The 22,184-nt window shown below is 43.6% G+C and overlaps 6 protein-coding genes across 6 annotated transcripts; 3 read left to right on the top strand and 3 right to left on the bottom strand.

The window, feature by feature from the left end:
- Positions 1-309: 309 nt before the first annotated feature.
- On the bottom strand, positions 310-1,189 carry BDB00DRAFT_867560 (uncharacterized protein; the record flags this gene model as incomplete). The annotated part of the gene is made up of 2 exons (XM_053126355.1): positions 310-919; positions 1,113-1,189. The coding sequence occupies 2 exons, from the start codon at positions 1,187-1,189 to the stop codon at positions 310-312; spliced, it is 687 nt and encodes a 228-aa protein (XP_052984669.1).
- Positions 1,190-8,115: 6,926 nt separating this feature from the next.
- On the top strand, positions 8,116-9,384 carry BDB00DRAFT_935599 (uncharacterized protein; the record flags this gene model as incomplete). The annotated part of the gene is made up of 3 exons (XM_053129197.1): positions 8,116-8,158; positions 8,756-8,870; positions 8,961-9,384. The coding sequence occupies 3 exons, from the start codon at positions 8,116-8,118 to the stop codon at positions 9,253-9,255; spliced, it is 453 nt and encodes a 150-aa protein (XP_052984668.1). The 3' UTR covers positions 9,256-9,384.
- A 249-nt stretch (positions 9,385-9,633) lies between these two features.
- Positions 9,634-11,962, top strand: BDB00DRAFT_925191 (uncharacterized protein). The gene is made up of 5 exons (XM_053128801.1): positions 9,634-10,038; positions 10,134-10,226; positions 10,335-10,413; positions 11,072-11,283; positions 11,650-11,962. The coding sequence occupies exons 1-5, from the start codon at positions 9,675-9,677 to the stop codon at positions 11,751-11,753; spliced, it is 852 nt and encodes a 283-aa protein (XP_052984667.1). The 5' UTR covers positions 9,634-9,674; the 3' UTR covers positions 11,754-11,962.
- A 700-nt stretch (positions 11,963-12,662) lies between these two features.
- Positions 12,663-16,690, bottom strand: BDB00DRAFT_447296 (uncharacterized protein). The gene is made up of 9 exons (XM_053117420.1): positions 16,271-16,690; positions 15,655-16,138; positions 15,226-15,437; positions 14,869-15,157; positions 14,661-14,782; positions 14,496-14,569; positions 14,120-14,390; positions 13,852-14,047; positions 12,663-13,764 (listed from the first exon to the last, which is right to left on the bottom strand). The coding sequence occupies exons 1-9, from the start codon at positions 16,400-16,402 to the stop codon at positions 12,872-12,874; spliced, it is 2,673 nt and encodes an 890-aa protein (XP_052984666.1). The 5' UTR covers positions 16,403-16,690; the 3' UTR covers positions 12,663-12,871.
- A 554-nt stretch (positions 16,691-17,244) lies between these two features.
- BDB00DRAFT_800147 (WD40-repeat-containing domain protein) lies at positions 17,245-19,394 on the top strand. The gene is made up of 2 exons (XM_053121757.1): positions 17,245-18,104; positions 18,171-19,394. Exons 1-2 carry the CDS (start codon positions 17,354-17,356, stop codon positions 19,268-19,270), a joined length of 1,851 nt encoding a protein of 616 aa, XP_052984665.1. The 5' UTR covers positions 17,245-17,353; the 3' UTR covers positions 19,271-19,394.
- BDB00DRAFT_800146 (major facilitator superfamily domain-containing protein) lies at positions 19,395-22,148 on the bottom strand (the record flags this gene model as incomplete). The annotated part of the gene is made up of 8 exons (XM_053121756.1): positions 19,395-19,754; positions 19,847-20,141; positions 20,291-20,887; positions 20,959-21,197; positions 21,301-21,365; positions 21,461-21,544; positions 21,653-21,947; positions 22,114-22,148. Coding segments are annotated over 8 exons (1,960 nt in total), but the record flags the coding sequence as incomplete, so codon positions are not given.
- Between the last annotated feature and the right edge of the window lie 36 nt (positions 22,149-22,184).

Genomic DNA, 22,184 nt, shown 5'->3' with positions numbered 1-22,184 from the left:
ACATACCTTGTATACTTCAATGATTGCTTGTTATACTGTAATGGAACCGGTATAGAGCATCAGCCATACATCACCACTGGCAACTCCATATTTTGCGACGCTTGTTTTCGTGATTTTTTTTTTGGATTTTTTTTTTTGGATTTTTTTTTTGCTTTTTTGGATTTATTTCCAGATTTTCGTTGTTTTTCTCTTTGTACTGGCTATAATAGAATATCAGGCTAATGTAAAGATGCATTTAGTGCTATTGTATATACATTCAGCAATTCACGCTTTCTTTCAGTGCGGAAGAAAAGGTATCAGATACTTACATTACCAAGCAAAGGATTGCTCCCACTCCATGTAATCGGAGTCGACCAGCATCTGTTGCTCGAGTTGTTGTTGTTGTTGCTGCTGCAGCTGCTGTTGTTCGAGTTGCTGTTGCTGTTGCTGTTGCTGCTTCTCAAGTTGCTGTAGATGCTCCTCAAAGCGGCGTCGTCGATCCGCGTCCTCCAAAAGGTACTCTTGTTCTTCCTGCTGCCGCTGTCGCTCGCGTGCTTCGCACCGGAGAAGCACTTCTTTGTAATAGGGAACTTCGGGGTGAACAGGAACTGGGCGTCGGTAGGCGACTGCCTCGAGCCATTCACTAGTTGGCTCCTCTGGCTCTCGGAAAAATGCACTGAGGTTGGGTAGGGCTGGTGACGATGGTGAGAAGGGTAGTGGTTCTGTTTCTATGCTCGTTTCTGCCGCTGCGGGAATAACACTTGTCACTAGCGCTGTTGCAAGTGCATAGACTCTCATCCGCACCGGAGTCAATTTTTGTGATATTTTGACTGCTCCTCCATTAATTGGACTTTCCTTTAACAGACACGCAGTGTGCAGTGTAATGCCCACCATGCGTAAAAGCAGTAGAGGGATGTCGTCGTCATCACGTGAGAATTTTCTGAAATAAAAAAAGGGTTGACGCATAACTTATTGGCACGCAACAGAATTTTTTTCTTTTATGAAACGCCACGCAGCACGACAGCGACGTACAAAAGTAAGGTCAGTATGTACTTGTAGCCTAGAACCTGTACATTCCGAAAGTGAAAACAAAGTAAAGCAAGGTAATCGCAACGGGTCAAGAGATGGCTTACAAGAAGCCCATCCATTGTTCGCCATGCTCGTGTAACCTTTGCAGGTGGGGCGATCTGACGAGTGACGTCGATGACATTTCTTTGCGAAAAGATAAAGAGGAGAGATGTTGCCCTCAGCAGTAAAATACCTTCTCTTTCCCCCAATCTTTTTCCACTTTTTTTTTAGCCTGAACCGCCATGCCCGTCTTGAATCCCGTCTCTGCGATTAGCGCTATCACCCTTCTTTCTCTCTGGTTTGCTTGTACCATGGATATATACTCGCAAGACGTGGCTTACACGATGCCTCGGTCAGTCGAAGTGCTGTGGAAAATCATGCCTGTTGCAGTATTAGTTTTTTTATACTATACTCGATGGGTAAATCAACGCTTGACACCAACAACAACAGCAGCAGTAGCCGTAGCAGTCACAAGCTTGATTAACGCAACAATAGCAGCAGCAGCAGTAATGCTGATGAGTGTCACTGCCCTAACAATAGCATTAGCAGCAAATGTACTCTTACTTGTCATCGGCGTAGCAAAAGCGACAGCAACAGAGGTGGTGATTTTTGTCGTTGGCATCGTAAAAGCAACAGTAACAGAAGTGTCACTGTTTATCATCTGCGTTGTAAAAGTAACTGCAACAGAAGCGCCGCTATTTGTCATTGGTATCGTAAAAGTAGCAGCAAGTACGTTCTAGCCTATTTGGCGGCATTTTTGTAGATGAACGATGTGTCTTTGTGTGTCAACGTATTTGAGACGAAGTATCAAGCGTATTCATCTTTGTAATCAAGGAAGAGCCACTTGGTGATTATGTTTCTAACATACGCTACAATGCATTGCAATAACGGGAAAAACATACATACGGATATGGATTACCAATAGCAATAGCAATAGTGTCTCGCAAGGCTGCTGCTATCTACAACTGGTAAGCAAAGCGCTTAACATCATGTTACTATCAATTATACAACTCCTGTGCGTATAAACTGTACTTTTCTGTCCTTGCTGATGCAAAAAGGGTTAACACGTACATACATTTGCTGTAAGACATGTCTCATTCAGTGTTGTTACTTTGCCTTGTAACTACGGTTTTTCAGTTCATGTATGTATCCTCTCCAGTTTTGAGCTGCTTTCCGGTAGTTTTGTTTGTGTACTGTGGAGTTTATAGCGTGCAATTGGCTCTCTAAAAAATGATTGGCAACGCCTATGAAAGTGTCCAACTAGTTTGTTGAGAGGCAAAATTGACTATGAATGATGCATGAAATGGGCGAGAGGATGGATCTCACTTGAGTGCCGTTATTCATAACTTTCAGCTACCCCAAACACAGGCATACGCAGCGTGAACAAACTGCCGAAGATGTATTTTAGGACGATTAAAGGGATGCCAACAAGGGCGAACTATTTGAATATAACGCTTGGAGTTACTCCCATCAGGCCGTCGTTTTTACTTCCGTTTTTGGTATCGCTTAAAAAATTTTACTCTCTTTCTTTATCATTTTCTCTTTCCTCTGTCCCTCTGTAACTCTCCGGATTTGATCGCCAAGGGTTCAATTGTTTTTGATAGGCGTTATAGCAACGTTCTCACTACGGAACACTACGACACGGAGGCAAGATACGGTCATGTCCACTAAGGCTTATCCGTTTGTGAGCTTCCCTCGGTAGCAGTTAACGCCCGTCTTCATCAAGACGAACAAAAGAATCAAACTGAAAATTCAGCTAACAGTTTTGAACATTTGACTTTTTGAGAGCAGGTGCAATGTAGTGCAGCACTTAAGGAATGGCGCTCTAAGTTTAAAAAGTACGTAAGATATGTGGCTTGGTCTGTCAAGCGATGACAGACGTTTACAGTATGTACATTCCATCATCCATCAAGGGAGACCGCCAAATCAATGCTGGCCTAGAGTAGTCAATGTTTTTATAAATAGGAAAAGTGCAATACAGCTGGCGACGGTAAGATGCTGTACAAACTTACTTTGAATATAGCAAAAGGACTTTTTGATTTTTCTGAAGACACTTGAAGATTTACTTTTAGAATCGTATTGGTATATGTAGTAACCTTACACGACAAGCCATCGGATGGCGGTCCAAAGCTTGAGAATCATCACAACGTACTGTCCCAAGGAACTAGTTGCTTCGCGGGCCAACTGATTATGTTTTATACCATACGTGGGCGAAGTGAAAAGTATGACATAAGACTTCAACAATCGTAACTGTGTACCGTAGCAAGTCGGATAATGGGAAAAAGTAGTGATATAAAAAAGCGTTGCTATACATATGTCGAACCGCCTCCAGCTGATAACATATATGGTACTTCAAAGGCAGCTCGAATTTTATATGACCACCCAAAAAAGATGGACACATCCACATGAATTTAGCATTTGATGAAAAGCCATTAAAACGCTACTACTAATGAGTATGTGCATTATATGATAGTAGTTCGTATTAAAGGCATCTAGATCTCGATTGTAGAGTGCGTGCCGTGCAGATTCTATAAGGAAGATGTTTCTAGCACACAACACGAGGGACTTGTTGTAAGTTCAAAAGAGTTCCTACTGTTGCAAGACAAAATTTTCTGGCGTGCCCAGCGCTGATAATGCTAGGCAACGGGTTTCACAACAATTTGACATTGTGATACATGGTCCGTGCGTTATGCTTATGTCAAACAGTTGCCCCCAGTTTTCATCTATAAATTCAATCAAGTCATTGTCATTGCAAATTTAAAGTAATTATGAATCTATTATGAGCCATTTTGACATTGTCAGCATTAAATAAGATCAGGGACATTGCACGCCAAACCATGAGTTCTTTCCTGACTGTCAAATGAAGCGGCGAAGATGATTAACTTCACAGTCAGGAAGAAATTGACAATTGCAAGAAGGTTATGCGACAGGAAAATTCCTTCATAAGGAAAAGTCGCAAATGAGCTGGGCAGGGCATTAAGTAAAAGAGCAGGTGCTTATTCATTGTAACAATAGAGTGAAGAAGCATTTTACTAAAGACGGAAGTTATCTTTATGAATGTTAGTTGCCGAAGAGCACAAATTTTGTTAAACGAACACGATCAGTGGACAATTGAATCAGAAAAAAGGAAGGCACTTTTACAAAGTGCCCTCAACAAGCAGTTCGCACAACCTGCAGACTATACAAAAAGCATGAAGAAAGCAAGAAGAAAGAGAAGAAGTATGTAAAAGGGGGAGGGAGGGAAAACCACCAAGTGCCCCTGCCTGGGTGTCCCGGTCTCCTAATTCAATTGGCTTCAAATCAATCAACCACAAACCCAAGCCATCCTTGATACTAACGAGCGGGAGCCATGGTGTACACATAGTTTGGAGAGTCGAGTGCAAGCAATTGGTTGAATACTGCTTGTGAATGGAGAAAGGGGAAGGTGGGAAGGGAAGGGGAAAGAAAAGAGGAAAGGGAAGGAGTAAGGAAGGAACTGACCCTCGAAACACCCAAAAGGACGGCAATTGAATACTGTTGCTGATAATCGATTACCGAGGGTCGAATGCGCTTTACGGTGGCACCTGACGCCCCGTTGCGATCCCCACCATGGCAGACCAGACCAGCAGACAAGGCATCCAACCAAAAGGATGCTACCATTTCTCTATGGCGAGAAATCGAAAAGAATTTCTCCGCCCTCGGGCCTCGACGCCTGAAAGCCAGGACCAAGAAAGGCAAAATCAAGAGCCAGAGCCAAAATCAAAGAAGGAAGAGCCAAGGTAAATAACCCAAGTGCAGAAGAGGTGCTGAAGAGTCACGGTTAAGTCAAGAAGAAGGCGTATGGGGTCCGCGTGTATTGTTTGCCCTATGAAATATGTTTCACCGGTATCATGCAGGGCGTGCCCCGACAGTGTCGCCGCCTGTTTCTAAATACGAAGATACGTGCACCCGTCAGGCCATAAGGCGCACAGACAGGGTTTACAGGGTTTCAGCAACAAGATCCTAGAAAAAAGTAAATGGATTGCGCCGGGAATCGTTGACATTGTAAACAATAAAAATTACTGGTATTGTAATAAGAAGCTCACACAAGAAGAAGCCATAATCACAAGAATAAGGGCGCAGAAGTTGATAACCGTGCAGTACACGTCATCCAAAGCAAAGTGTATATGAAGGACAAAGTTGTGAAGCTCGGTAACGGTAGGAGAAGGAGGATCTGGTTTACAGCCCTTCTATTTGATAATAGCCTTTAACAAACAGACCTGCGTCAGCGTTGGCTGCCTCATTCTGAATGTCGACTCCTTTGTTCGCGAATCACAGCATTGTTCACAGCATTGTTCAAGACAAAATCAATGTAACTTTGGCGACGATCTCCAATGGCAACTACGTTGCTCAATGCAAATGTCTTCATTGTACAATTAGAGTCGAGAATGACGAGTCTCGCTCGCATATATGAAGAAGGCATACAACAATAACAAACACGCACAAACACGTTGAACGCAAAGAGGAAACAAATATTTATTTGGTACATTATACTACTAATCAATAATAGGGTGTCGATGTCTTAGGCGGTAACCCTCTACCACAAAGCTAGGGTCTTGTCTTGGTCGCTTTGTGGATCATCGAAAGTCGATTGGTATTGAGATGCCCAGTCCGGTCTCACCAACCATTTCCCCGCCCCCCCACCCACCTACCTTTACGCCTTCGTCGCCCATGCCTACAAAACAAGCACCACCACCCACCCACGCACCCACTCACTTACCTTCAACCACCAACCTTACGCCTTCGTCGCCTGTGCTTACAAAACAAGCACCACCCACCCACCCACACACCCACTCACTTACCTTCAACCACCTACCTTGCACCTTCGTCGCCCGTGCCTACAAAACAAGCACCACCACCCACCCACACACCCACTCACTTACCTTCAACCACCTACCTTTACGCCTTCGTCGCCCGTGCCTACAAAACAAGCACCACCACCCACCCACCCACCCACCCACTCACTTACCTTCAACCACCTACCTTTACGCCTTCGTCGCCCGTGCCTACAAAACAAGCACCACCACCCACCCACCCACTCACTCACTTACCTTCAACCACCTACCTTTACGCCTTCGTCGCCCGTGCCTACAAAACAAGCACCACCACCCACCCACCCACCCACCCACTCACTTACCTTCAACCACCTACCTTGCACCTTCGTCGCCCATGCCTACAAAACAAGCACCACCCACCCACCCACGACCCACAAAAACCCGCGTTAGCCCCCCCCTCCCTCCCCACACATCCACAGAAAAAAGAGAGAAAAAAAGAGAGGAACTTACCATATGTGATCGTGAAAAAGTGAAAAGTGAAAAGTGAAAGAAAAAGCGAGGAAGCAACACGCTGCGGAAAATGGGTGTCTTTTTATGGGCAAAGTTCATTTCCAAAAAGAACGCTGGTCTGGGCCCAATGAGATTCTGAAGGGACGCTTGCTTTTTTTTCCTTTCCTGTATCTTTTTTTTTGCGTACAAAAAACTAAAATAGGCAAAGATAAGCTCCGTGCACAACAATGACAGACGACAGTAACACGATCACAACGCGCATTATCACACTTTGGCACTGTTTTTTATCTTTTTTTTTTTACTTTCTGTGTTCGCGTAGTTCAGTTCGCGAAAATAATGGAAAGGAAAAAAGTTTTATTATTCCAATGCACATCACGTAGTTCAGTTCGCGAGAAAAATGGAAAGGAAAAAAAGTTAGTTCGGAGGATACGTTCCGAGCCAATCTGGTTTGCTTTTTTCGCATGTATCATACTTCACGCGCACCCTAGGAAAAGCAGACAGATAGGATATACGATCGACGCTGTTTTTCTTGAAAAGAATCCCTTTCTCTGCATCCACCACGCTTGCCAGCTTACGATTATCGTTCGTTAAGCTGACCACCGAGCGAGCTCAATGCGAGACTAAAGACGACAAGCAGTCTAAAACCACACCTCCATAAGCGTATACAGTGTAGTGTTTTCGCTCGGACGAGTGACATCCCCCGACTTTGGTTTCATCCCCCCACCAACCCCCACCCCCCAATTTATTCACGGCCAGCACGGAAGGTCTGCGCATGAAGAAGCCGAGCATGACAGCAAAGTACAATGGAGACCCTGCACAAAAAACATCGTAACTTGGCCTCAGAGCCTCGAAAAAACAAGGGTTGAGTATGTGCGTGCTGCTACGAGTCTGCCCATTGCGCTGGTTGCGGTTGTGTGAAAAAAGCGCTGCGAATCGCTTCGCAAGAGCAGCCGCCATTTCGCTCGGAATTGGTCAAAATCGGTGACGCGAATAAAATAAAATGTGTTTTGACATGCTTGCCCTGGCAACAAGCGGCTTTCGAGAACATGGATTGTCATGACTACTGAATGCCATGGCAATAAGCAGCTTTCTTATGCAGCGTGGTTATAAAGCAAGCCTCATAAAGAAGAATGTTCACTGTGAGCGGTAAAGAAATCATGGGTGGAGTGAACCGGAAAAGGAAAATTCCGTTGACATGCTTTGTGCAGATCAGAGCAACTACGAAAAGGAAGCAGGATACAGAAAGCGCGTTGTTCTTCTTCTCTTCTTTTCTTACGATGAATCATCATACGATAAGCACCAAAGAGTATAGGCTATTATAACTTGGACGATAACAACATAGCCACTACTCCTTATGACCCTGACGCGGCATTACAACTCTCGTACCATTCACGTTCGACCATCTCCTCCTCGCCGCCGCAATTCTCGCCCAGCCTGCAGCCGTCCCTTCCACTCCACCACTATGCTCCCACTTCTCCTGTCCATTTCCTTTCTCTCGCTCCTCTGTTGGTTGAGGTTGCCGATGACGAAGAGACCGAAGCCGGTGACGAGCAAGTCCTAGAAGAAGATGAAGAGATTCCATAAACGACCAGAGCAAGTTGATGCACGTAGACTGGGATCCGCCCTCGTACCCCTGGTAGCATTAGAAATAATCCCAAAAAGTAAGCTATTTTACTTTGACACGTACGCTCACTGACCTGAGCACGTCTATTCTGTCTGTTGTGATAGACTTTTGTGGGGATAAACTAATGGCCGGATCGCAGAGATGCTGGATATTGAATATTTCCAAGATCAAGAAGATGAGGAAGGTATAGTTTGGATGCCATGATGATAGATGTTGTCTTCCGAGTGAAAGGAGTTATTTTCGCCTTAATCAGTGTGTTCTTTGATGCAGTGCCACCTTCGTGTGTTATTCATGCTTTTCGACAGGTGATAATTTGATCAACCCAGGTATTTGGATAGAAAGGAAGTGTCGACTAATTACGAGAATAGAACAACGGTTAGTTCTGATTTATTCTCATTTGTGATCGATGTTTGAGGGATTATTGATATTGATATGGTAGTGATTATGTATTGTCTATATCAGCTCTAATTGATAAGACGGTGAATTGGGATGAGTTGTCCGTATCGATTTTAAAAGTCGTGTGGTTTTATACTACACACAGCTTCGTTTCTGTGTTATGCGTATCTAACAAAGAGAAGCCTAGCAACATGCTGCATTATGATACGAGACATTCGAAAGTGGAGGACTCGAAAAAGCGCTCATGTGTCTTTAACTTTCAATGTGTGTTCATTCTCTGGCGTGTACTACGGAAACGTAAATACAACGATTGCTTTGAAAAGTTTGCTATGCAAGCGACGGCCAATCAAAATCGACAAGTATTCCCACTCATTTTTTGCGATAGTTGTAAAGTCCGGCTATCTCAGCTCAGTTGCCTTTTCGCTTCTCTTTCCCTTATCTCCATGCTTTTCTATTTCGCGCAGTCGTAATCGTCATAAAGGCGCCCTTGCCAATCACAGGTAAATTCCTTTATAACCCTGCGTCTGCTGCTTTACACATGCTCACACCTGTGTTTTAGCTGTGAATAACCGTAGTGGCCTTTTTCAAAGGTCCACCAACTTTTTGTATGTGTCGGTAGTGTTTCTGGGCACGTTTGCAGGTTCGACTCCTGGCTTGACACAAAGGTGGGCGCTACGTCGAGGTCTATTGTTCATTTTGGGAGAGCATTGTCGCATCGGCCCCGCGCAAAAGAGCTCGATCACCTTCAGTGGCTATCCTGAACGATCGGGTCCCGCCTTGGACGATACAAGCGTGTCTGTTATAGCCTGGACTCGCCGTACTCTCCGGAGTATGGTGTGTCTGTCAGATAGTCTTGAAATAACGCTTGAGGAATTGAGGGAATAAGGAATTGACGGAAAAGGCATTGGCATTGGTGTCATTCCTGAAGGCTTGCCGAAAGGCTTGCTGGAAGGATTGGCGGTGTAGGTTCCAGCTTCGAGCTGGGACTGAGGCTGTGGTGGACATGGAGGTTGAAAGGTACTTTGTGCCCTTCTCAACCTCCTTCTTTCTCGTTTATTGTCAAATTAATGGACGAGAGAACTGCCAATGCCTTCTTCTTTTTCTTCAGCTAGACACTTTTTTCACCTTTGTTATTTTTCTTACATTATTTGAAATAATAAAAGAGCTCTTCCATCTGTTTCCCTTTACAAATATTTCATTTTTGAAAGGCGTATTTCACGCGAGCTTTTGTCGCTTTGATGTAATAGACGTTTGCGATGGCAACTGAGACATAAGTGACAGCTAAAAGTCGTTGCTATAATAGTATGGCCTGTTCTCGCTGTTGCCCAACACAAAGTACTTCTCAACGGCGTACTGATGGGATCGTCACAACTCACGATCCCCACATGGACTCTGTGACCAAGTTGCCATCGCTGGCTTCACTGGAAGACACTTTGCATGTAAATCAAAGCGAAGCCCTCCAAGCACGCAATCTCGCGACAGCAGTTCATGAATCTACCTCAGCACTCGATCGGGTACACATATATCTAGAGCAGTTCCTGGCAGTCCGCGTCGAAGCATACGCGCAACAGGGCAAAGTCGTAAAGGTGTACAGTGACGCCGTATTTTTTGTCGACAACTTCCCAGGCTATTTGAGAGCAAATGTTATCGCCACACGTATTCTTATCGGTCAAAAGAGATTCAAGAAAGCAATAACGATATGCGCAGGGTTCTGAATAACGGTGAAGGAGGGTTCCGCAAGTTCTGATATAATCCGCTGACAGACACATTATTCTACCTCTCCAATGAAGCTCACCATATGCTTGAAAAGCGTATGGACATGATGCTCACCGTGATCCTAAACGAGCTCTCTTTTGGTGACATCCTTCGGTGCATGACTGTATCCAAGGCGTGTCGCCAATGCAATATTGTTTGTCCTACAATGGTCACGCTACAAAACTGATATCTACATTCCAATGGCATAGAATCCTGCGAATTACGAACAGAATACAACGGGGGTGTGGATCTAGCATGGCACTTGGATGCGTGCTATGTCTTGAACAAGTAAACAGCAACGCCTATGAGATATTCTAGTAACAGCAGCACCAGCAGCGGTAAAACCCACATTTCGTCGCCATGTTGTAAAAGCGACGGAATAAGGCCTAAAAAAGAAGGCACTACTTTATGAAGGCTGACTGAAATAATCTTCTTCTTCTAGCTCACACATTAGGAAGACTAAGAACCGCCTACTATGTAGTGCTACATTGTCTCTTTTTACGCAGCCTGATACTCTATCCACTGCTCCAAGTTAATCAATGGGCAATGTCTGTGAGCGTGATTTTAATACCCTGATGGTGACTGCGCTGTGGGTGTTTCTTAATTATCATACATAACTATGTAACAAGTGATCTTAACAATAAATAGAATCAAGAAGAAAAGTGCGCGAAAAAAAAGATATCATATATGAATAATTGTAAACAGATGAAGGCGTATATACATACATAAATGCAACGAATGAAAGGAATGGAAAAGGGCTAAGTAGATAAAGAGCACCCTTTTTGTTTGTGGTATGTTTTTCAATACATTCATTGCAAAGAAAAAGATTTTCGTTGAGAAAGCAAAAAGAAAGAGAAAACATATACGGCTGTATAGAAAAACTTATATAATCACTTGTCACCATTTTTTGACATTTTCTTCTCTGTTCTTTGTTTTCTTTCTGCAGTACTCGTCCACCTACGATCGTTATGACTACATCCAGCTCAAGAAGCCTGACACATGTTACGACACAGGCGCAGCAACAGAATAATGAACGGTATCAGCAACAGGATCGCTTTACTACGCCGAATGTGTTACCGTTTGAGGTGTGGCGAACGATATTGGAGTATATCACACCTTCACAACTGCTTACTCTTACACAAGTATCCACGGCTCCCAGTAAAATTGCCCAATTGTTGGCAGTCTGGAAAACAACTTTGCTAGACAGCAAAGCTTGTGGAAGACTTATATAGATGACAGCGTCGACGGTGATAAGATAAATAGTGACAAAAATGATGACGACACTCACCCAAGAAGATCGCCAGTACACTACTCCATTTGCGATGAGTGCTATACATGGGATGACGATTTGACGTGTCATTGGATTACGCACTAGACACTTTGCAGATCTGCGATCTATGTATATACAACCAAACTTGTGAGCGAGCGGAACGTAGCTACCAAGTTGACCAGTGCATCAAAACTTGCTGACGAAGGCGACGAAATCTTCTGCAGGTGCTACGCCCAGTATTGAATAACATCAAGTGGAATCCATGGAAACCAATATCAGCAAAGTACGAGAAACGGCTGGTGACTTTGAAGCCATAGTCACTCGATTGCTTCAGCAGCACCAGAATCAACCCACCTGATGCGTCAAGCATCACGAGCAACAGATCCAGGAAGTACGGTGGCAATAATAAGGGAGGACCTTGAATAGCTTCAAAGGACAGCAGATGATCCGCGTTTACGCAAAGATCATCCGAACGCCACTCAAGAGGGGATCAACACGTTAGCTATATGCCGCTATATGCGGCGATGGCTCCAAGAATGTCGCTGGAACGACATTGTAGATGATACAAAAATCTTTGATTGTGCACCCCCATATTTTTAGTGGAAAATCAGGAGCCTTCTACCAGGTGTTTATAAAGGATATGCACAAGAGTGGATCAACAAAGAATCTCGGACATGGCCTACTCACAGCAGATACACTGACTATAGGACAGGAGGAGGAAGAAGTGGATGACGAAGTGAACGATTTTGATGACCTTGAGGAAATAATCGATGATATGATATGGTTATGGAAGCCCTGGATAAAGGTGAGCAATCATTAGCAACACCAATAAATACTGTGGCCTCATCATCATCATCAACACAAGTACCAAAAACCACTGAATCGTTCAGCGGCGTACTTGAACCATGTTCTGGCACGAGAAGCTTCACAATCTTTCTCAAACATCAAGGATGTGGATTATTGGGAACCTCTCGCGGTGATGTCATACCAAACAAGCTTGATGACTACTATAACCACAAACTGTACTATAGAAAAGAGCTGGGATGCAATGTCATGTGAGAAAAGAGCCAGGACGAAGAAAAGCAATGGAAATAAATCACATAGTATCGTTACAGAAACCGCTGTAAGATATGCTGTTGTTCTATATCGGAACGAGATATAATAACAAAACAAACTGCCAATGATCATATATATGGGCAGCGCATCACTTTGTATATGATATACTGATCACACTTATAGTAACAGACAAAATAACAGTAGAAATACATTAATTAATACAATATAGCTTAAGTACGTAGAAAGAGATGACAAAAAAGTAGAATAATACAAATAAAAGGAAATGGTGAGTAGTGGTCTATCTATAGCGTATGTACGGAAAACGAGTGAGAGAAGGGGAGAGGAGGAGAAGGACGACTTTTTGGTTTGGTGAATGCGTGTGAGGAGGAGGCTAACGCTCATTTGTGTTTTATCTTCTTATCACTGTCTCTGAGCATATGTACTCTGGCCATCAGCCCAGTCTTTGATTGCTTCCAACATCACCATGACCTTGGTTTCATCACCACCAAACACATCTTTGATGGTAAAACTACCATCCACTGTGATGCCTACACGGCCCATGAATCGAAAAGCAGCAACAATCGTATCCAATGCTATCATGCTCGGCGTATTTGATTTGTCATTATCTTGTCTTCGTACTGTTTTGCCGCTAAGACCTTCCAACAATCCAATCAGTGGCTCGCCAGATTTCATTTGCGCCAGACTTTGAATCGGTTCGTGATGATGCCCGTCACTGTTGTTGCTACTCATGTTGTCGTTTACCCATCGGATATAGAACTCGTTTTCTTTATGCCGATGTAAATCATCGCTCGATTCCAGCTTTGTGATATGATCTTGCTGTGGATCAATTAAATCTTCATCATCTTCGTCCGGTACGTCATAGACAGTGCTGAGATGTGCATGATTGTTGCTGGCTTCGCGTTGCATGGAACGGCCGAATGTATCGATGCTGTCGCTTGTGTTTCGGCTTAAAACGACGGGCTCTTCAGCCGTGAATGGATGATTGTAGTGGTTTACAGGTTGCATGGGTGGTCGGCGTAAGGATGGTGGTGATGATGAGGAGGAGGAGGATGACATGATATTCTCAGATCGCGATTGTCGCATGACAGGAGGTGGTGGCAGTGGAGAACTTTGTGTACCTCCGGCTTCCATCACTGATGGTGAGAATGCTTGTGATTCAGATATGCTTCGCCTAGGCTGTTGACTTCTGCCGTCTTCGTTAATTTCCATAATCGTCGAGGGCGGTCGCGGTCGCATGCGTCGAGCCATTTCCAAAGACACGGTTGCTATAGAGCTGGATGATAAGACCGGTTCTAAAAGCACATGGTATTTAATGTAAGTGTCTTTGGCAGGTTTCGCTGGTTATGCCTTCATTTTAAACAGTGTCTTATTATTACTACCTGTATAATTTCGAGAAATGGTCACCTTCATCAGTGCACGCATCCAACTTTTCAAGGATTCTTTAGAGCTTGTATAGAAGTAGAATGTCCGTTCTTTTTCATGTTGCATCTTGAAACAGTATTTCCCAGAATGGATCGTCTCGTCCGGGATAATACTATAGCCAACCAAATTGATAATGCCTTTAACGCGTAGATCCTACATTATGCCGTTCGTTAGCACGTTTAAGCCATCTTTATGTAAACGAGACGTACAGAAAATGTAATTTACCTTTGAGCTTTTGAAATAGAACAAATTAGGACCTCTTAGAACAAACCAGCGCTTATTCCAAGTTTTGTATCGATCGCCCTGTTTATGTAGCCATCCTTCCATATCTGGTTTTCCGTCTTCGCCAGCAAGCGTGTTGCGTTTGGCTATCAAATCAACAGATTTGCGCCCACTTCCACCACCTCCTCCTCCTAAAGAAAAAATACTGCTTGCGGAATTTCCTCCTGATCCACTGTTGCCGCCAAGGAACGATCCACGGAGAAAGCTTGGTCGACTGAAATTATGTTAATTTTTCACGGTTAGTACCACTTCACGAATAACTAGCAGTAACTAAATTTTCTCCTCAAATCAAAGAATTCATTTTCCAATTTCTGCTTACTTGTTTTGCTGCTGAGTCGACCGTATTGATCTCATTTGATCGATCGATGGGCCCTCCTTAACAATTGATGAAAACTAAATATGCGAATAGTCAAATCATTTGAATTGTCGGTTTGTTGAGTACGTGAATACAGAACAAGACTATCAGATGTGAAATCAGACTTACCGAGGAGAATTGAGCATAACTACCGTAGGATGAGGAAGGACTCGTAGGTTGTCGAAAAGCGTATTCTGTCGAGGATCGTGGGATACTGGTGGAAACTCTTGGCCGATTATTGTTTAAAGGGGCTGTATGCCATGTTGAATGAAGTTATTAGAGCCTTCCCCTCTCTTTTTCTCTCTTGGTTTCAAACTATTAAATGGTCTATCATTACCTGAAACAGAAGGCGCTCTATTAAAAGGATTCATGCAGCTATGCAAATCACCGATTGTCGCACTACTTGACATATTGCTGCTTCCCCGTCGCTCAGGTTCCGAATCTTGTGAAGACCACACTGATGATGGGAGACCAGACGATCCCGGATATACCATGGGCAAATTTCTTGAAACACCTGGACTTGCAATAACACTACCCCCACCTCCGTTATAAACGCTGCTATTATCATCAAACGAACCATTGCGATAATGATGATATTGATTATGCTGAGTATATGGTTTTTCAGCCTAGATGAAAATAGTTAATATACGCACGCAAGAGCACAGACACAAGTTTAATATTTCTTTTTGTCTACCTGTTGATGGTTGGTATCAGTATCTGACGACAACGGTGCCATTGATTGTTTCTGCTGTTCTTCTTGTTGAAGAGGATCACGACGAGCAACTTCTTGCTTCAGTGCCTGGATAGCACTATGGATTTTGTATCGCTTGCCAAATGTAACAATGCCCAGTTCCTTCAATGACTGTTGTGTAAGCTCCAATAAGACATCACCCGTAATTTCCTGATCTATCGATTTTCAACCAAAAACGATCAGTCGACCGACCTACTCATCTTTCGCTCTCTTTACTTTTCTTCTCTTTTCTCCTCTCCCTTGAGTGCATGTGCCCTCTCTCTCTCCTTTTCCTCTTTGTCACTTCTCTTTGAATAGCTCCAGATCTTCTCAACAAGAATGATAATAATAGTATTAATTAGCTGTGAATCACAAATAAGAACAGCCTCTTACCCTTAAATGGATCGATCATGTCCTTAAATCCGACTGTGTCTAACCACGAGGCCACCTGTTCAATAGTCCATTCTTCAGGGGACGTATCATGCAATGCCGGTGTCGACAAAGATGCTGCGATCGTCCGTTGGAGATTGAGTTTTAAAACTGATCCGACGCGGCTCGTGGTATTCGTCGTTGTGCTCGTTGCTGTAGTGGCATTGCTATTGTTGCTATTGGTACTACTGCGTTGACTCTTGGCCGAGGATGGGGTCGTCGTCGTTGTCGTTGGTGGTGGTGCGATGGTATTGGACGAATGGGTGGTGTTTGTTGCCATGGCATCCGATAACTGCTGACCATTGTTTTTAATATTATCGCCAAGTTGCATAGCGGATAGAGTATTTTCTAGCGTGCCGATTTTATGTTCCAAAGAAGAAAGCGCGAGTGGTTTTTTCGATACGTAGTTCGTTGGAAATAAACCGATCTCGCCATGAACATTGCGACCCTGTTGTATATGTGTTGTGTGTTTTCCGTATGTAGGTTGTAGAGACAGTGAGGAAAGGGAGGAGGGAGGGATACGTTAGCATATAACAATTAATACGACTTTAAGCTTTGAAACAACCATGACTTTACGTACCCGCCACCAACCGTCTTGAAACTCTTCGTCTTTCTCAATGACAAGAACAGGGTCTCCTTTTTTCAGTGAAATCTCGTCTTCGTTCTCTGCAGTGAAATCGTGAACGACGTGCACGGTTTCAAACTCGTCCATGACATTCGACTTTGTTTCCGGGAAGAATGTAGTATCGAGGCAAATAATACAAGTGTCACCAGTAGCCCGCTTTTAATGAGAGGAGTATCAACAGTCTGGAGAAAAAGAGAGAAAGGAAAGAGCAAACCCGAGAAGAGAAAAAAAAAATAATATCGAAAGACAGAAGCGTAAAGAAGAAAGGTGACACAGGCCATACCCGTTTTGGACAGTGATAGACAGCCCATTGTTTCACTGCCTGTTTTATCCACAATCACACTTCATTTCTCTTCTGCGCTCTGGCGAATAAATTATGCCCCAACAGGTAGTGTTGTTTTGCTCCCTATTTGAGTTTCCTTGACCACGCTTAAACTAATCCTTAATACGGAAGTCTCCGCCGTGTCAGAAATATGGTACGTGGTAGGATAGGACCATTGCGCCATTTGCTAAGCTACGTGCAGTGTTGGTGGTGCTAAAGGTGCCACTTGTTGAATTATGCCTTAAACCCGAAATTACTATTAGCATGCGCAATCCAGGATTGTCTTGGAAAAAATCATTATCAAGAGTCTAAATGCGAAGAGGCAATCCAAGCATTGAGAACATGCTGTGAAGAACTACTCGCCAACGGAGGAAGCAGCCCTTGCTGCCCCAAGAAGAAATACGGCAAAAAAGAAACGCAATGAAGCGATCCTTAACGATATCGTCCTTCCTCCTCCTACTCCCGAAACAAGAATACGTCTTAATGATATAATGCGCGTATCATGTATATGCACTAGCTGCTGTTTGTTGACTAGTTCTTGCTGTATAAAAAAAACCCCGTGAAATCTTAAAGCAGTCGAATCTCGAATTTATGACAATAAATAGCACGTTTTTTTACTGCTTATTTTTTATCGTTTTTCTTTTTTTTCCAAATAATTCCTTGCCTCTTCATTCCATTCGACATTGCACACACATACACAAACCAAGTATTGCCCCATGCCCGGCTCTTGCACCACGAAAGATAGACCTGGTCGTCGTTTTCCGACCGAACTTTTACTCGCCGTATTCATTCATTTAGACGGATCTACTTTGGCATCGTGCGCTGCCGTCTGTCGAGAATGGCATTCCATAATCAACAACAGCTATGACGATGTGATTTGGAAATCGTGTTCACTTTCTGATTTTCATAAACAAAAAACAGCCACACGGCGTTTTTGGTCGCTGCATTTCCCAAATCCTCAGCATTACAACCCACTGACGCATCGATATAAACGGACTTGGCAAGACATGTATCGTATCACCAAAAACTGGTTCACTGGCAACTGTTATGGCTCGTTTCCGAAGATAACCACAACCACCCTTATGGCCAGCTCACTTTTGGACGATCGTGCCATGCTGTCTCCCCAGGTGGTTGTGGGTATACCGCAAGAACATACATTTGCCACTACACTGACAATGACATCCTCCGGTCATATTATCCGATCGAATCCAACGTATCGCCGACCGGATGGCCCGCAGTGTCTGATAATCCAGTCACCTTGGACGCGTGAATACGAGTATCTTGATGAAACCGAGGAGCATCGGATGCATACCGTGTTTTGCCATTACACACATTTGTCGTCGAAATGGTTGGTTACGGGCAGTTTGGATGGTACGGTGGCACTATGGGATACCGTTGAAAAACGGATGCTGCGTTCTTGGGAGGGTCATCGAGGCCGTGTATTATGTGTTGCTATGAACAATCAAGGTAATGGATATACCAATAAGTAAATGAACAAGAGAAAAGACGTTCAAAGAACTTACCGAAATACAGTGGTTGTGAGCGGTGGATCAGACAGTATGATCCGTGTCTGGGATTTGCCCGAAAAATCCACAGGCGAATCTCGAGGCATGATTGATATTTCATCGTATCTATCTGCTCGGAGTGATTGGATCCAAGGTGTAGGCGAAATCGCTGTTAATGAGCATTTGATTGCCTGTTCGCCTGATGCTTCTGGTCCAATCTTGGTTTTCTCGCTACTGACGGGATCCCTTGTGTACGAGCTCAGCACAGCCAAAGCACCGCTACGTTCGACAATGAGCTGGGATACAGCAGCATCAGATGAAGAAGAAGAAGAGGAAATGACAGGATTTACCAAGTTGTGTTTGACACCTTATTTTTTGCTGACGAAAGGCACATTGCCTAGCCACAATGACGATATACCAGTAATTCCACGACCATCTCGCGCTGCTACCGATACATCAACCCAATCCACAACAGCACCAACCTCTACTACTTGTCCATCAAAACCCCACTCATATGGATATATTGCTCGGCTAGACGATTCTTCACTTTCACATACACCAACCCCGCCAGCCGGCACTACGCAACAAATGACACCTTATCAACTGTATCAATATTACCAAAGCATCAACAACAATGACCCACCATATGTTTCAGCATCGGCATCTTCATCTTCTTCATCATCATCATCATCAGTACCAGACGCAACGACGGCAACAACAGCTCCAGGCACAAACAGATCAGCATCAAGACAAATCCGTGGTTGTATTAATGTATGGGACCTGCAAACCGGCAGTATTGTTTACCGCCTTGTGCCAGAATTCGACCATCCAGCCCCCGAAACGGGATACACCATTACAGATATTAGAACAAGCCCCGACTCTTCGAAAGTATATGCATGCATCGAAATACGAAAACGACATCAACGACACGAAAAACTATTTTGTTGGAACTTTGCCGGTACACAAAAGGGCCAACCATCGCCAGATGAACCTTGTATTGTGCAAATTGACGGTCAGTTACCGCAAGAACAGAATATTTCAAATACCCTATCATCATATTCATCAACTAGCCACCATCATCAGCAACAGCGGCAAACAGTGGGTCATTCCTGGGTTTGCTTTATGTAAATTTTCCATTTCTACCAAAACAGAAACCACCTTCATTCTCTCTTTTTGCTATGTGTGTATATATATAAGCTACTACTTTTACAATTGACAATAAAAATGATAATAGCAAAGAGGGAAAATTACTGTATATTTACTCATTTTCTGTTGTTACTGATTTTTTGCTCTGTGTTCCAAAGTGGATGATCTTTCATAAATAGCATGACGATAAATGTCATTGTTGTACATGCGATAGCAAACCAGAATGTTCTCTGGATTGCACGACCAAGTCCCTCGGCGACCATCTGCTGGATGTCCAGTGGCAGGGTATGTACTTTACGTATCGAGGTACGAATGAATACGATGATTGTTTCTGCGTCGTCACCCTTTACATGATCATACAAGAACACTTTGAGTGTGCTTTGTAAAATGGCTGATGCAACAGCAACGCCGTTTAGATATCCCATGAGCCGACACATAACAGCTACAGATGAAACAATCGAAACATCTACATATTGTATTCAGATAAACGTTGGTCGATGACATCAATGTCATTTTTTCCCAAGTAGCTACTAAAAAGTGTCATATCTGTTAACCAACCTTGACGAGGAATATTGGCACTTACAGCCATAATCGTAGTCATAACAAAGGCACCCGACATCAGGCCTTCGATTATAATGCAAACTATACCGAGCGTAAATGGAAAACCGGGCGAAGGCCACATGGACATGGCGCCGGTGGCAACAGTATAGACTGTAGTGGCTGTCAGTATAAAGGTTCGAGTCCGAGGCATTCGTTTAAGATATTGGCCTGCAAGCATATTCCCGGCTGAAATGGATGCTGACTCGATCATCGTCCATAATCCAGATTGAGCCGGATTTAATCCGAGTACTCCCTAATTATAACAAAGATATACAGCATTCTAATCAAACGTCTTATGTAGTACTAACAATTCATTCGCTTTTCTTTTTAGCACACTCCACCGTCCAATCTCCTTCTGAAAGTGTACACAAAAACACATGTGTACATAGCTTATATTCTTACCATGAAAAGCTGAGGCAGCACATAAAACGAAACCGAAGTACCCAGTCCCCATAGGTGACTGGCTATACATATGCTCATTGTGTTGCGGTTGGATACTATGAGCCGTGACACTAATGGATGAGCTGCTCCGAACATTTCATAAATACCGAAGATCAGGTAAAAAATGATAGACATGGCCAGCATGGATATAATGAATAAATCGGTCCACGATCGTGTGTTGCCGCCCAGCGTCAATCCTGTGGCAAATGTAGTGTTGGCCGTGCCCAAGAGAATCGCCCCAAGAAAATCGATCGCATACAGCTTTTTGAATACGCTGCTACTAATGCATCTATCATTGCTGTTGCCCTTGCTGGTTGTAAAAGCGATACTACTACTAGTACTGGGTTCACTTGTTGCAGTAGATGCGATCGTTGATGATGACAATCTTTTGCTTTTGGTACTGGTTTCATCATCCTCGACTGGACTGTAGTTTGGTAACCGGAATGTGTAGATATACAAGACGATCAAAAGAGGGATAATGCTGATTTTGAAGCAGTAGCGCCAACCAAAGTTCTCAGTGAGAAAACCACCAACTGGCGGCCCAAATGCCATACCCAGCTAATAATTTTTATCATTGAGTGTGAGAGATAACACCAGTGCAAAAAAAAGGAGGGGACGTGCACACATACCGTTTGAGCAGTAGCAACATAAGATTGATGCACACCTCGTTTCCGTGCAGGTAAAAGATCATGAAGCACAGTGATAATCATAACCGTGGTACCGCCACCACCCATGCCAGCAATTACGCGAGACACGATTAATTGGCTAAAAGTAGTTGCATAGCTGCAGCCAACATTTCCTATGAGAAAGAAGGCAGTGACGCAAACAAGCATCGGTTGCCGTCCAAATACAGTGGACAATTTGGAATCTAGTAAATGATTAATGGCAGTAGTAAAAAAAAAGTCAGACAACCCATACAGGTGTGTAACACCAACAACAACAAATAGTCGGGGATGTATATGTTTACATACAAAGAAGCTGAACCATGACCGTGACAAGTAAGTAAGATGTATGGACCCATGCAGCAATGTTGGAACTATAGCGTTTGAGAAAATCACGTCAGCAAGTGTATATATTCCCATATGCTACTGGAAAAGCAGAGCTTGCGCATCACAGATACCCATTTCTTACCATTGGAACTCTGTTCCAATGTCATTCAATGTTGTGAAAACGACAGTCGTGTCCAGCGCAGGAAAAAACCCGGAGGTACATAGGCTAAAAGTGCAATTTTAGTTGGATCCATGGAAGTGTGCCACAATAATCAGATAAGCTGTGCTATATTCTAGTAGCTTGAACCACTCTGTACAGTATCTGTCACAATACCAAACCGTCAACGTCGTCAAACTCAAAGTATCAAGTCGACTCTTGTATCGTTGGTTGCCTTCGTAGTCATCATCTTCATAGTTGTCTCCGATGTTTGAGGACTCGCTTCCATTATTGGTACTACTGCTGCTACTACTGCCTTTTTTACTGTGCTGGATGATGGTCGTTATTTCGTCAGCTTCCTTCTTTTGAGCCTCCCGTGGATGTCCATCAATGGCACCTATGCTATTACTACGACTACTACGACTACTGCTGCTGCTGCTGCTGCTTTTTATGTTTTTGTTGGATTGGGGATCTAAATATGCAGAGGATATACCATTAGCTTTGGAGTGGAGTACACTGTATTGGTAAAGAATAAAAGAGGTCAAAGTGCCGGAAGATCATCCGTCGAAGCTTTCATCATAGCGTAACGCAACGCGGAATATGCATGTACCGCAGCAAATGCTTACTGCTTTTCATACCTGAACCCGATCGTATACTTCCATATATCGTCATGACTCTCTTATTAAGGCTGCCGGAGGAGGAGGTTGGG

Source organism: Zychaea mexicana (genome assembly GCF_025766255.1).
Source record: "Zychaea mexicana strain RSA 1403 chromosome Unknown BDB00scaffold_5, whole genome shotgun sequence".
Lineage (NCBI taxonomy): Eukaryota > Fungi > Mucoromycota > Mucoromycetes > Mucorales > Lichtheimiaceae > Zychaea > Zychaea mexicana.
Note: the sequence above shows the minus strand (reverse complement) of the source record. Positions and strands in the feature narration are given on the sequence as shown.

Excerpts from the sequence above, each read along its gene's own strand:
- BDB00DRAFT_925191 (XM_053128801.1), top strand. The coding sequence starts at position 9,675 with ATGGCCTGTTCTCGCTGTTGCCCAACACAAAGTACTTCTCAACGGCGT. Across the intron at positions 10,227-10,334 it reads CCTAAACGAGCTCTCTTTTG|AATCCTGCGAATTACGAACA; the intron begins GTGACATCCTTC and ends CCAATGGCATAG. Across the intron at positions 10,414-11,071 it reads GCGTGCTATGTCTTGAACAA|TACTCGTCCACCTACGATCG; the intron begins GTAAACAGCAAC and ends TTCTTTCTGCAG.
- BDB00DRAFT_447296 (XM_053117420.1), bottom strand. The coding sequence starts at position 16,402 with ATGGACGAGTTTGAAACCGTGCACGTCGTTCACGATTTCACTGCAGAG. Across the intron at positions 16,139-16,270 it reads TTCAAGACGGTTGGTGGCGG|GGTCGCAATGTTCATGGCGA; the intron begins GTACGTAAAGTC and ends CATATACAACAG. Across the intron at positions 15,438-15,654 it reads CATGATCGATCCATTTAAGG|ATCAGGAAATTACGGGTGAT; the intron begins GTAAGAGGCTGT and ends GAAAATCGATAG.
- BDB00DRAFT_800147 (XM_053121757.1), top strand. The coding sequence starts at position 17,354 with ATGCCCGGCTCTTGCACCACGAAAGATAGACCTGGTCGTCGTTTTCCG. Across the intron at positions 18,105-18,170 it reads TGTTGCTATGAACAATCAAG|TGGTTGTGAGCGGTGGATCA; the intron begins GTAATGGATATA and ends ACCGAAATACAG.